General features: G+C 32.8%; 2 protein-coding genes across 2 annotated transcripts; both read left to right on the top strand.

The window, feature by feature from the left end:
• Window positions 1-484: 484 nt before the first annotated feature.
• On the top strand, window positions 485-1,312 carry LOC133204813 (heavy metal-binding protein HIP-like). Its single transcript, XM_061340560.1, has one exon. The coding sequence runs from the start codon at window positions 485-487 to the stop codon at window positions 1,310-1,312; it is 828 nt and encodes a 275-aa protein (XP_061196544.1).
• A 3,222-nt stretch (window positions 1,313-4,534) lies between these two features.
• Window positions 4,535-5,671, top strand: LOC133204812 (thyrotropin-releasing hormone receptor-like). The gene has a single exon (XM_061340559.1). The coding sequence runs from the start codon at window positions 4,535-4,537 to the stop codon at window positions 5,669-5,671; it is 1,137 nt and encodes a 378-aa protein (XP_061196543.1).
• The last annotated feature ends 9,635 nt before the right edge of the window (window positions 5,672-15,306 follow it).

Genomic DNA, 15,306 nt, shown 5'->3' with positions numbered 1-15,306 from the left:
ATTAGGAAGATTTAAATTTTACTATGAGTAAAAAGAATGAAAACAATATCTTTTACAGGAATTCGGAGGAAAAGGCACAATAAGATATAACATATGAGACCTAATTACCGTGATTGGCATAATGTATTTCATGGTGGAGAGGATTCTGCTGATCTACTTCACTGCATCTTTCTACTTTAATATACTGGTATAAACCAATAGACAATAGGTATTGTACCCTGATATATTTTTTTTTTATTATCAGTGAAATCTGCATGATAGCCTTTGTCAGAATGCTGATTGTGTTTAAAATTGACAATTGAATGAAATTGACTATATTTTGTAATAAAAACACACAGTTCCAGGTCAGATTTTGGTGATTTTTCCGCACATAACTTTATGAATATGGTTAATATGAACGAAAATGAATATTAAAAGATAAGACCATGACTTGAAATTCTCACTGTTCTTGAAAGATAACGGAATCAGGTCATCACTGAGAACGATGGGTTTAATGGTGACGACTATTTCCGTTCTTTTTTGGAGCTCAGTAGTTTTTGCCATTGAAATTTCTGATAATGAATTGGAATGGATTGTACAGAGGGTTCTAAAAGAACAACAACATGATCGTAAGGTCGCTGCTTTGGAAAAAGAACTAAATGTTATAAAAACTGAAATGGGGTCCCTTCGAGAAGTTCAATTTCAGACGCAAACAGAATTGAATATGATGAAAACAAAATTGAAAAACACATTGGATCAAATCAAGGAAAGGGATGATGAAAATGCTAAACTAGTGAAAGAAAATGACTATTTATTGAAAATGATGAATGAAGTAAAAAGTATCCTACAATATGGTAATGGATCAGAAAACAGTTTTGAAGGTAACCATCACATAAAAAGAATATCGAATCCAGGAATGATGGTGGGTTCTCCAATAGCTTTTTCGGGCTATATGACAAGTAACATAGCCAATCCTCATGACAATGAAATTTTTCTGTTTGATCATGTCATCGTTAATTCTGGAAACGGATATAACAAACACAATGGAATGTTTACGGCACCTGTGAAGGGGATATACGCATTCTTTGGTACTGTTCTTACCTATAGCGGAAAGAGTCTGGAGTCGGAAATTGTTCAAAATGGCAATGGTATTTGTCGCATATATTCTGGAGATGATAGTTTCGATGGCTCAGGCTCCAATATGGTCATAATTCAGCTTGAAGTCGGCGATGTGGTTTGGATGAGGATCCACGATAGATTCCACGATACAGGTGTATCAGTTGATGGCCCATGGACGACATTTTCGGGGTTTTTGTTGTATGAAATGGAATGAAATGAGTAAAATCATTAAAATTGTATTTTATCTTTAATTTTAAACCACTCACTTAAACTTTTTTTGAAAATTCATCACTATTTAGTATGGTCCTTATGTAAAGAATTTTATCCTGCAACCATCGCTTGCATTGACCGAATGAAGGTAACCTAATAAACCAAAGCTATATTTGGCCAATGCCGAAATTGGCTCGGGTCGAAAACGTGTAAGAGGGCTCGGAAAAGCCTCGTCCTCTATAATATTTTCTTACTCTCGCCCAAATATTGCTTATATTTCAAGACAGTAACGATGCATTTTATATTTCAAGGGTATGTTTTAGAAATATCAGTCCTTTGATACATTTTATTCCACTCTATTAGTAGCAGGTAAAGAAGTACATGTACATGTAACTTCTTTTTAACTGTGTTATGATATACATGTACAGTATCTGTATTTGCTTGTTGTGCCTATAGAAATTAATGTTAAGGCAATATTATTTGATTAAATTATATAAATGCAAATGATCTTAAAAAGCAGCAATCACTTGATTAGATTCTAGAATATCTTAACTCGTTGTCAACGTAAACAATAATTAGAATACAATAAGTACTAGTAAATAATGAAAAAGGTGAGAATAAGAAACTAAGATCAATTTCATAAATCCTATAAACATTACAAAACATGAAAATGGCAAAACAGGGGCCCTTGGAAACACCAAATTGGGATCAGGGAATTGGGAACCTAGGAGGCTCCGTTCGACTGGTCACATCGTAAACTCTTTGTATCTATCATGAAGTTAAACCAAATAATTCGTTGTCAAAATTAAGCAAAGTATAAAAACAATGACCTTACATTTGGTACATGTATGAAACACGTGTCAAAATACGAACCAATGATTGGTTGTATTTGCCAACAAGGTTTTTGTAAGAACATTTATTTAATTTTCAAAATGCTGATTTTAAACGACATTTGAAAACACTTTATATCAATTTATTTTAAAGTAGCCTGCCTCGATTTCAAGATTGGTCACACTCAGAATATTCTCTTTTTTACCGAATCGGTTAGGAGACATATACACCATATTTGATAGTGGAATATTTCTACATAAATAGGGAATGTTACTGATGAAAAAGCTGAAATCATCCCGTTTGTCATATAATTTTGTTGTTAGTTTGTCAATATTGCCTTTAGTCAAAACACTTGTAAAATATCCAAATGATACAGTTGTAATAAATTTAATTTGAAAACAACCGGCGCGCATTGGCAATCAAACACATTCAATGAATGAATCACGTATATTTGTTTCTTTGTTATATCCACGTTTTTCCGGTTGGATTACCTGACGTCATCTTACATGTGACCAATGACAACTGACTGTTTTAACTCATTAATATCCATGCTTTAATTCCTGGACAAAGTATATAAAGCGCGGAGCCCGACAATTCTCTACCCCCCCCCTTTCGTCTTTACGGTAGAGGACTGTTTTACGGGTCATCAAAAGTATAATTTAAAAAGCATTAATTTAAAAGATAAATAGATGTACATAGCAGACTCTTTGGTTTCTTTTATTTCAAGTTCATTGCGATTTTTCAAGTGAATATACGAACTTTTTAAAAGTTGAAATACTAATGATTCTATGAGTGCTCCTTTCCGAAAAAAATAGGAATGATCGGGAAGAGTGAAATCTTTTTCGTTCTGTTTCCTAAAGTTATATTATTAATTCCATATAGAACTTTGGTTGAATTCAATTATGATCATCTTTCTTCAAAATTCATGATTTTTCGGGGATGATTATAGACCGTCTAAATGCATCACATGTTTTTACGTCTGCTTTTCTGGTTGTCAGAAAAGTGATTCTAAAAATGTTTTTAAAAAATGAACATTTTGAATAGCATACCTATTGAATATTCGTTGCAAAACAGTTCATCTATGATACTATAGGTTCAAAATGTTTCATGATATGACTTTTTTTTCTTTTTGGTCAGAAATCGGTAATATATATTTTTTTTGAAATTGGTAATTTATTTTTATAATTGATATCACGTTGCCATTCATTATTAATCTTTTTTTTTTTTCAATTTCCTATTTATGGTTATATCCACATCAAGTATAAAACCTTTACTACAGAACTTATCTTCCATTATTAAATGTTCTTTTTTTTTTCTTGGTTTCAAAATGTCAGAGAGAGAGAGAGAGAGAGAGAGGCACATATACAATGATTCAATTCAAAGATGCTTGGTGATATATTTAGCTTAGGCCGTGGTAAATAATATATATATTCTACGTCCCTTAATTTTCCTGTATATCTTATCCACCTCTGAACCCTTTATAGTCGTCTTAGCTTTACAGGCTGATAAACTCCTTTGTTTTAAATTTTTTGTCGGATGGCAGAAATTCAAAACAAACGAGTTTATTGGTCTGTAGAGACGATTATAAATGGCTAGAAGGTAGATGAAACATACAGGTTGGTAAAAGAATATGTCTAAAATTAGGGAATGAAAGGTGGTTGATTGTCCAGTGCTGGAAAGTGGAGAGATACATCCCCAAAGTGCGCAGAAAATCTTGCGCCGTAAATTGCACTTTATTTGCAATACGGGATCTGTAGCGTTATGGTCAAAGACTAAAATGTAAAACCATAACGCTACAGTTCTGCAGGTAGACCTGATATGAAGTGCACTATAACTATTGTCAATGAAATAGATTTTACAGATATATCTGCACATCATCAGCTCGAACTAATCAAAACCTGCTTTCCTAGGCGATATTTAGGATACACGTATTAATATTTGCCATCTTTTTTTCATGCATCGTTGTCTATGTTTCTTTTGCATTAAATCATTTACTCAATGCCATTTGCTTGAGAAACCTCGATAAACAAGTGGGTGACAGTTCGGCTTTCATTCTAATTTTTATATAATGAATATTGATGTGGTTATATCTTTCACTTGACTTCTTGATGCTTTGTAAATGAATGGCAAGCTTTCGATACTGTTAGGTGTGACACCTATCTCCAATATTGTCCAATCAATGTTTTCCAGTAGTGCTTTTCTCCAATACATCACTAATGCGTTTTTATACAGTCGGAAAACCTCACTCGTTTTTATTTCCAAATCTGTCAGACGAATGATCAAACCTTTCAATTAAAGAAGTTGTTTGTTTTTAGAATTAAGTCTGAATTTCGAATACTGTGATAACCGGGATGTTAACGTTGAAGCCGATGTAAAAGAAAAACATTATTAAAAAATGCATTCAAAAGATTATGAAGACATTTTTATGAAATACGAATCTTTCCGAATAAAAAAGTTTATTACCGTGTACATATCACCTGCTATTCTCATTGTTGGTACTACCGGAAATATCATTGCTTTCTTTATTTTGCGAAGGAATATGTTTCGGATATCTACATATTTCTACTTAGCTGTTCTAGCCATTGCGGATTTAATCGTTTTACAATTTGGGCTTCTCCGAGAATGGATTGGACACATTTCGGATTATGATATCCAAAACATCAGCAATTTGTCCTGCAAGATATTTGTATCTTTGAACTATCTGGGAAGTGATTTTTCGGTTTGGTTAATCGTTGCAGTAACGACAGAGCGTTTCATCGCCGTTTGTTTTCCTCTTCGAGCTAATGTTTTGTGTAGTGTCAACAAAGCTCGGAGTGTTACCATCTCCTTACTGGGTCTGTCTTTTTGCTTAAACGCGCACTTCTTATGGACAGTTGAACTTACTGAAGTGCGTTTGAATTCAAGTAAAGTGGAAAAATGTACACCTGGACATAAATTCGACTTCTTTCTCACTGAGGTTTGGCCCTTAGTAGATGCGTTCACATATTCGTTCATTCCTACTTTTATTTGTTCAGTTTTGAATATCTTAATAATTCGAAGAGTGTTCATTGCTAGGAAATACAGAGGTCGTTTACAGAAATGTAATGCGGGAAGAAATAATTTGAACAACAAATCTTTACCGTCAGAAAGGACGATAAAACTTACAAAAATGCTTTTGGCAGTTTCCTTGACCTTTGTGTTGACAACTCTTCCTAATAGCATTTGCATTGTTGTTCAAAATTACTGGGATCTGGATTATACCAAGGACGTCCTTCGTCAGATTTCAAATTTTGTTTTAGCTAGAACTATTACAGGACATCTGATGTATATTAACCATTCTGTTAACTTTTTCCTGTACTGTGCCACGGGGAAAAAGTTCAGAAAGAACATGGACCGAGCTCTGTGTAAACTACGCCGAACATCGAACCGTTCCTTATCGGATAGTAACATCCCGCATTTAATGAGCAGAGTAAGTTATACTACAGGTCGACTCAGTGTCAATCTTGTCGTATATGATTCCAAACTTTTACACAGAAGAACAACAAGACTTTGATTAAGATAATCAATCGATTTTTATTAGAAGATATACTCAGTAATTTTGTTTTAATTGTGTTTTAATCAAATCAGTACTCACTTTTGGTGTTCTTTCTTTGAATAAAATATTAATTTTGAAATTCCAGTGCTTTGCATTCGATTCAGTGTCATGTAAATTATTTTAACCTGAACTAATATCAAATGTTTTGCTTGGATATACTTTGCTATGATTGTATAAGTTGCCACAGTTAAGCTGCATATAATTATGCCGCAGTCGCATGTCTTAGTGAATACTTATAGCAAGTAATTCCAAAATTAGCTAAAATGCCTCGTCCAATATATGTCTGACCTTGGTGATATAGTTGAAAGGTGGACTTTGTTATAAAATGTAGAAAATTGCCGGAAATAAACTAGAAATAAAAAAAACTGATAAAATGATGCGAGTGTTTGAAATTCCTTGCTAGCGAGTGTTTGAAATTCCATACTAGCCAATGTCCTTTTTATGGTAACAGCAAACGAATCCCTAGAAGAAATGAGAAATGGGGAATAATTCTGTATTAAATGGAATTACTGTCAAGTAGTTATTAGATAGTACCTTCCTAGCAATGGCTTTCAGTTCCCATTTACCAAACTAAAACGGATCCTCTAAACTGGTAGTATCAGCTTTTGTAATAATAACATGTCCATAACTCTATAGATTAGTTAATTTTTTTTATTTTTATTTTGATCATTGCAAAAACCACAGTGTCTGATAACTATAAATAGGGTAAGCTTTTTTTGATTTGGAAGTAGGTGTATTTTTGAAACGCTAGATGTCAAGTCAAATAAGATTTTCTTTTTATGTACAAATATAAAAGAACATCGGTATTTGAGGAGGCAGAGTTTTGCAAGGCTTGTACTGGATTCATTTTACCATTATACATTCTAACATATAAATAAAACGACAAAACTTTATAGTTCAACTCTGTCCAAATCTTACTTTGCCACCCACTTTGTAGCGATAAAATTAATATGCATGATACAGTATCAATAGCAATATCGATGACTTTTCGTTAATTTCTTTTAGATGATGTAGGGATTTCATGATCCCCGCATTTTTTTTAATTTCCTCTACCCAGCAATAAATATTTTAATTTTGAAAGTAAACCTATTTACAGGATAAACATCTATAGATTTCCTCGCATTAAAAGTATCATCAAACCTCTCTTTATCGTGTTGTGTTTAATGCATATTTTTTCGTATTAACAATTTTTAGCTAACTGCAATGATAGAAATCATAAGATTAATAAAAAGCAATTTATTTGTGGAACGAGTTAATCCGCTTCCCTTTTAGGGGGCACTAATACCCTACTTGCATTATCTGTGATGCCCACTTTTGAAATATACGATAATAGCGGCTTGTACTCTTGGAATAAAAAGTTAATGGAATATTTGAATTAACTGGGTGAATATAACATACGAAAATATTGAATAAAGTCTTGCATTTAAATACAAACTTTACTAGTTACACCCACACGGTAGATTAAGAATTCACAACATGACACTTAGAATAAAGAAAGTTTCAGTGTATAAGAAAACAACAGGGAGTAATTTTGCAATAAAATCTTTGCTTCTTTGAGAATATTCGATCAAGGGATACTGAGATATACTTCAGAGAAAATAAAAAAAAAAACATAACAGAATAAATTTGCAAAGCAAAAACAGATAAACACAGAAGGTTTCCTTAAGCAATCAATTTTTATAGTACTTCATTTGTAACTAAATCTCGAAATATTGATTCGAGGATCCAAATTCCATTCTCATTGTAATACAAGTTGATCACCATTCCACGGGTTTACCGTAAGACTTTATGCTTTGTTGAACTTTACTGTAAGCCTTCAAGTTCTTACAGTTCAACAAAACATAGCAAATTGATCATAAACTTGTAAATTATTATGCTTTAATTAAACAAAAAAAAACCCATTTATCATTTTTCTGCATATCTCCCCAAACAGTAATGAAAAAGTTGAAATAATAGCACACATTCTTAAAAAAAGAGAGAAATTAAATGTATTTATAAAATCATAAACCATGTGTTAACTCACAAAGTGTCAAAACTGATGTATGTTTCCGATCCCTTAAGGTTGTATTTAAAACTTCATAAAATGAAAATCTGAATAACATTCCCTGTCTGTACATTGTAATGAAACTGTTTAAGAACTTAATACACTCTCGTGTTATAGTTAATTGAATTTTGGATGAAAGTCCGGATCCCTTCATGAGTACATCGTAAAAGATACGTATCCTTAATAAGGTAAATTACTACTGGGATTTCATTTGGTATAGAGATACGAATGAAATTATTCTCCTTAAAAATCAATAGTCGTGTCACAAACCTAACTTGTAATGAGAGTAATTATTTCTTCATGTGTAAATTTAACCACCCTGTTGTCACGTTGACTTTAATGTATTCGATTTAAATTCTGGTTGTGTTCCTGACACGTAGTTTGAGAAATGCATGCATTATTCTGTTTCTTCTCCCTTCTTCGTTCCTTATATGTTCGCCTGTCGACGTCTTGTCAGAAATTACTCATCCGATTAAGATGAAACCCTTTTTTATGGTAAAGAGGCATGCTGTATAGATGTGCGAAATGAACCTTCGGCTTTGCGGAATGTTTTCGTATAAGCAACCTTTTGTGGACCCTTAGACAAAAATTATCAACGCTTTTGTCTGAGGGTCAAATCAAACAAGAAGCCACATATGCAAAAAATATAACGTGATCCTAAATTGTTTATCGTCACCGGGCACACACACACACACACACACACACACACACACTAGAAAAAAAATATTTACAAGACAGTGTAAGGAACATATACAAGAAAGCATTCAAATGAACACATGGATTTAAGCTGAAATCTGTTTAGTTAAACCTTTAAATAGCTGTCACTTTCTTTTTTAAAGCAATACAAGACAAAGAATGTATATATTCTATTTCATTCTAAATCTTGCTTTGAAATATTCGACAAATATTCGTGGCTTTGACAAGCCCAATAGAAAGTGACACGTTTACTTAAAGTGACACTGTGACGGAAAAAGGGGGAAAACTGACAAAAGTAGAATTTTTGGATGACACATGCAAATTTTATTCAATTTTTGAAGATATTAGGTTTCAGAAAATTACAGGTTTCAGAACCTAAAAAATCTACTTTTTTTGAGAAAAATAAAAGTAAAAATAATTTTTGTTTGTCCCAGCACAAAAATATTGCTTCACTTCTTCCTCCTTATTGTAGGCATGCGCAGAAAAGTTGAAGAATTTACCATGGTGTCAATTCCTTAGATATAAATATCGGATGACCGAGGATTTTGATACAATCTTCAATAAAGATGATCAGAACTTATTTCTCCCATCTCTTTGCTCCAATTCAATGTTGTTTACAAGTTTCACGCTAAAAATAAAAGTCGCTCGACCTTGACATTGTTGACATTGATGATAACAACAAAGCGGTAGATACAACCTTTGTTTTTCCGGGACTTATATTCTGCAGTTCTTTTCTTGCTTTACAGTGCAGTTGAGATGTCAAAACTTCGCTTTAAATAGTCATATTTCACATAAATCTGTTGTTTTATGATACAATTATCTTCAAAGAAACAGATGATTTGACTCATTATGTAACTTTAAAAAGCAAAACAAAAACAAAAGTACATAAAAGATTGCAATTTCCTCTGAAGAGTGCCTGGTTACCATTTTTTTACACGTCTTATCAATTCCTCTAAACATCAATCGCGTTTTAACAAAGCAAAATATATAATTGTGTGTATTTTACACTGCTTCTATAAGGTATTGGATACATGGATGCTTTTTTTTTTTACACTTTAAGGAAATGGAAACAAATATACTGTGCGACACATGTGTAGTTATCAAAAATTGCGATGACAAAATGTCTCAAGTTTGGTGTCAAAAATTACAAAAATTACATACTCTTCTTACCAAGTCTTAAAACAGAAGAAGCTCTAGCTGTAATGGACAACAGAAACCATTTTCATAGGAAAGCAAAGGACTGGGAAAAGGTTTTCTTCCTGCATGAGGACAGAAGGAAACCTAGGCAAGTTCCTGACAAAGGAGTTGATGTTACAGGATTTCAACAGTTGGCATTTCGCCAAATTTTATTATCGTTATCATGACCTTGTTTGTTAATAAATCCTATCTTTCTGTCGAATTTTGATTGAAATGTTATCATTATGCCATTGTTTAATACTAATTTTCACTATAGGGATTACACCATTTAACTGATCAATTCAGAGGGCTAATGGCGGGTGTGATCGGTCGAAATGATATGTCTTCTCCTTCTTGGCATCTGCTGATCTTGTTTCTGGGGGTCCGTGTTTTGTCCTTTTCTCGATCTGTGCTGTTTATATGATTTATGAGATTGATCACTGTACGTTAACTTAATCTTTTTCATACAGATCTTAGATAGTCGTAAACAAAAACCCAGTGGGAGTATTTTTAAAGCTTTGCAGGGCAATGTTATCCATCAAATACGAAAAAGAAAGTTTTGCAAAGGTGAAGCTACATGTACCTTAAAAACAATCAAAATGCGAAGAGATACATGTACTAATTCTTCGTCTTAAACACTAATTTGTTTTGAAAATATCTTTAAATTCCATGGGGATTAAATCCTCGAGCCAATGGTGTGCTTCAGTTTTGCACACATTTGATAATTAGGTAAAAACAATAGGTGTGAAATATGTTTTGATAACAATTACAGTCCGATTTCCGTCTGGAATTTACCTGGAATTTATTAATGCGTTATATTATATATTTAATAGAATAAATTTTGAAAAATTAACTTTTTTAATTTCATAAAGATAAAATGACTTGAGTAAATGAATTCAATCTTAATTAATAAAAACAAAATAATTTGTACAGTTAGTATCATATGGATATAGATATAGTTTTGATTAGTATTTATGACATTTTTCATGTTTTTAAATTTTTTTTTCTTAACATGAAATTAATTATTTTACCTGGACAAATTCCCGTTTTGCACGTCACATTTTTTCAATGCTAGAAATTCAAAATGTGTGCAAAACGGGAACAAACCGAGCCAATGTATTTAAACTCTTCTACTTGCCCAAACTGCATGAAAATACCCTGCTTGGCAAATGAAAACTAAGAATGACAACAGACCTTTTTCTTTCTTTTCATCCCAGTAATATCTTTTTTGAATGCTAGTATAAGTATACAGTTGTATATTTACATTGTATATTAACGAAAAAAATTCACAGAATTAAAAAAGAAAACAATGGTCCTAATAGATCAAATTAGGTAATACATTGGTGACAATATCAAAGTGAAGGAAAAAGTTGAAAAATATATTTTCTCTGTAACAAGTACATGTATCTTTGGGCAAAAATACGGAAAGATTTACAGTGAAGCTTCTATTATTCCCTTTTTAAAGTGCATAATACACAGCATATGCTTCTGACAGAATTTTATTTTTGTAATGCAGACAAGCCTTGAGTGTACTTTTATAACCAAAATCACGGAGATCCTTAATTTGCAACTTAGACTTAAGCATCATGTGATTTTAAATATCTTTGAAAAATAACAATGCGATACTTCATGTACTGTGGAATCATTTAAATTCGTGAGGGTCAATGTTCGTGGGCAAGCAAAATTTTATTGGTTTGTGGGGATGTAATTTCGTGGACAGCTCGTTTAATTGGTAGATTTAATTAATCAGTACGTTGACAAAAAATGTTCGTGGGGATGTAAATTCGTGGGAAAGGGTTACCCACGAAATCCACGAACGTTGATCCCCCACGAACAATGATGATTCCACAGTATAACATACTCTGTGTGTCTATTATAAATAAACAACACTATCATAAATTTTACACTCTTTATTATTATTATATTGCTAGAAGCATGTGGTATCCATACACGTTATACAAAATACAAAAAAATCATTTTGAAATAATTTTCTGCTGAAATCTGCTCCTTAAAAATCCTCTAAGATATATGTCTGATACGTGCAAGAGACAAGATTGTTTTCATTTCATCCTGTAGGTCCTATTTGTGATGGAATGTATAAAGAAACAGTTTTCCCTCATTGTGATAGAATATTGATAATAGCACAAGACACATCAAAGTTGAAGGAGAAAAAATATCTGAGAACAAAAAATAACTTGCCTGAAGATGCAAGATTCATTTTGTAAGGTACACAATGTCTGATTTAGAATAACATGAAAAGAAAGCATTCTTGTCGACAAACAGTAAGCTTTAATTGTATTTATAGGCTTTTCTCAAATCCTTATTTATTAAAAATTGACAATAGAAAGCATTTTAACATGCTAAGATTAATGATATTTCCCTTATTGATAAATCTTCTCATTTTTCTTGTAGACAACTTGATTTTTGTTACATCTGCATTTGATTTTTTTCTCTGCTGTACCATTATTTGGGAAGATGATTCACTTTGATAAATAATTTGCAGAAAAATACAGAAGATCCTCCGTGATGATCCGACATACTCTATCCTAATTCATATTATAGGAGGGTGGAGTTGTTAAGGATGAGTTAAAGTAGTTTTCTTCATTGAATAAAGGCATAAAAATACATATCGATGTAAAATATAATCATGAGATATTTTGAAATGTACTTAATAATATAAATATGTTCTGCGCATTTGCTACATTTTTAACTTATTCTAATCCAGTTATTAAGCTTATCTGCTGATAAGGCGTATTCCAAATCGTAATTGATATTTCCCAAAGCAACTTAGACCAGAGGTACTGTGAGCATTGAGCTCACAAATTGTTAACCCCAACCTCCCATTTTAGCATAATGACAACTTACTTTTCTGCTATAAGAAACACCAAGTACAGAATAGAATATGTGCATAAAATAGGATATTGACAATGGCACTATATAGTTAAGAATCTGTAAAAGTCTCATTATTTTTTTTCAGTGGTTAAGGAGGAGTTGCGGAAAAGAAATACCCATCATATTATAGAAAGAATGGCAGTGTCCATGTTTTGCTGTAGGAAACCCCAGATGTCTATCTGATCGAAACTTCAAATAGGAAATGCACACTACTACTGTGTTATTGTTTCATCAAATTGCATTTCAGTGATGAAAAAGGGGTTGCTGATAAGGGATGGCTACCAAACCAAGTGTTGCGGACCTGACGATGTACGTATGGATGGACACCCTGTGGGCCCATTACCACATACCCCTCTTTTCAAGGGGGGATATTATTAGTTATCCAGGTTCAATCAAAGGTGTACGGGGATTTACCCCGGGTTTTATTCCATACACCCTGAGGCAGAAGCCATCTAAGAACAAATTACTTAAACACAAACAATCCTCATCCCAACTTCGTTTGGGGTAACAATCCTTTTTATTTCCTATGTAGCTTGTAACATTAGCTTTGATTGGTTACAAAGCCGGGTGTAAATTTCCGTACACCCGACTTGAGCCGGGGGTAAAAAAAAAACGTGACGTGACTAATATTGTTACCCCAAACGAAGTTGGGATGAGGATTATTTGTGTTTAAGTAATGTGTTCTTATATGGCTTCACATCCTCACAATGTCACGGTTTTGTGATTTCGGAACTCCACACAAACCCTTGACATAGTCATTATTTAAAAGTTGGGCTTGTGGTTACACATGACGTAATGGGTAATTATAAACTAACCAGTGAGAATATATATTTTTAAATCCGTCGTTATCAAATTGCCCAACTCCAGAGTATATCTTTTGTGATTTTAATGAGGACGATGCTCAAAAAATTAATCCCCGATGTTTTATTTAAAGTAACTAGTCACAAATCCTACAATATTGACATTTTCCATTTTAAAGACATATTTGCTTACAAAACTTACCTACAATAAAAGCTGTTTTCTGATTGGTTCCAGTCCTAGACCAGGAACAAATGAAATAGTTGCTTTCTAGCCCAACTTTTAAATAACAACTTATGTCAAGGGTTTGTGTGGAGTTCCGAAATCACAAAACCTTGACATTGTGAGGATGATGGCTTCATAATGATAAAATAACAAAATGTTTTCGTCCATGCAACATTTAAAATGCCAATCGTTGCTTGGAAACGAGAAAAGGAAAAAGGTCATTTATATAGTGACACATAGTAGAGTTTACAGTAGCAAAATTCTAAGGTTTTTTTTTATATTTGTATGCAAGAACAAGAATAATAAAAATGGATTTCATGAATTAAATAAAAAAAAAAACCACTTAGGACACGTACAGAAAGTTAATCAACTCTATTAGAATTCGCACTGGTTTATTCTTATCTTTTCATACAGAATAATTTCAATGAGGAAAATGTTTCCCTTTATCCTAGATGTCATTTTGATGTAACCTTGCTATCTACATTACTTCAATGATGTCATTTCAGGATAGACAGTGATTGGCAACAGTAATAGTGGATACAATTAAACGTGTTTTCTCAATTTAGCGGGACTGCTTCTTCACGCGATCGTTTAATCCTTATCTGAATACGGAGGAAAAAATCTTAGCAATACAATTGTCGCCTTCACAAAGTAAAATTGCTGCCTTTGTTAGAGATGCTTAATTATTTAGCATGCCTTGTTACACGAGTTTGTTTTTGCACGCACCTGATGAAATTGAAATGACAGATTTATTCCTATGCTTCTTCTAAAGAGCAGGTGAAAAAAAATGAAAATTTTCCAAATCGGATGGATCGAACAAAGGACTCCAACCAGTGGCTGGGACTTTTGGGATACAAATTCAAAACTGCTATTTATTTTGCTTTGCCACGAGGAAGACCGTCATTGTGTATTATTAATTATCATGTGACTAATTTTCTTAATTATTCTGATTAAATAAATCCTTATTTATCTTTTGTTGCTTCAGGAAATATTTCAGAGTTAAACCCCCCCCCCCCCCCCACATATAGCTATCTCTTCAAACAACGAAAAAAGCAATATCTCTCTTTATTATATAGTCTATTTATAGTCCCTATATAATCTATACAAACGCAAACAGTTCATAACACTACATATTCACTGGTTTTGAAGCTGTATTCACCGGAGGGTCGATGCGCGTGCAGCGGCATTGTGACGTCACAATCAACACCTCAAACAACGTTGTAAACAATGGTTGCAACGGCCAGAGCCAGCTGTGTATCTGAGCAAGAAAAACATTTAGCCAAGCCTACCGCAGGATTATTTTCTAAACATTTCGATGTCTTACAAACAGCAAAAGGAAAACACGGAAGCTATAACTTGTAATCTGGACAATTTTTTTTTATTTTTTCCACGATAGAAGTTCGTAAATGAAAGTGGTATCATCATGCAGCCTTCAATGTCTTATTTATTCAAATCCGGACTATATAATAAAACAATTATGGACTCTTTCGGTGGTGAATATGGTTTGTTATTCACCAGAAAAATATCAATATTGACCTCGGCTTCGCCTCGGTCAATATTGATATTTTTCTGGAGAATAACAAACCATATGATTATTTTACATCTGGTACCATAAAATGCCGATTTAATTATTATTTATTACATTTTTTTAAGGGTAAAATTACTCGTTTTAAAACAAAATAAATTGCATCAAAACATTCATTTTTAGGAAATGAAAAGTTATTGAGGTACTTTGTTAATTTTATAACATATCCTCGATACA

This window comes from Saccostrea echinata, unplaced genomic scaffold, assembly GCF_033153115.1.
Source record: "Saccostrea echinata isolate AGI-Se365-2 ecotype Australia unplaced genomic scaffold, CSIRO_AGI_Sech_v1 ptg000054l, whole genome shotgun sequence".
Taxonomy (NCBI): Eukaryota; Metazoa; Mollusca; class Bivalvia; order Ostreida; family Ostreidae; genus Saccostrea; species Saccostrea echinata.
This window is presented reverse-complemented; position numbering and strand designations above follow the sequence as displayed.

Excerpts from the sequence above, each read along its gene's own strand:
- LOC133204813 (XM_061340560.1), top strand. The coding sequence starts at position 485 with ATGGGTTTAATGGTGACGACTATTTCCGTTCTTTTTTGGAGCTCAGTA.
- LOC133204812 (XM_061340559.1), top strand. The coding sequence starts at position 4,535 with ATGCATTCAAAAGATTATGAAGACATTTTTATGAAATACGAATCTTTC.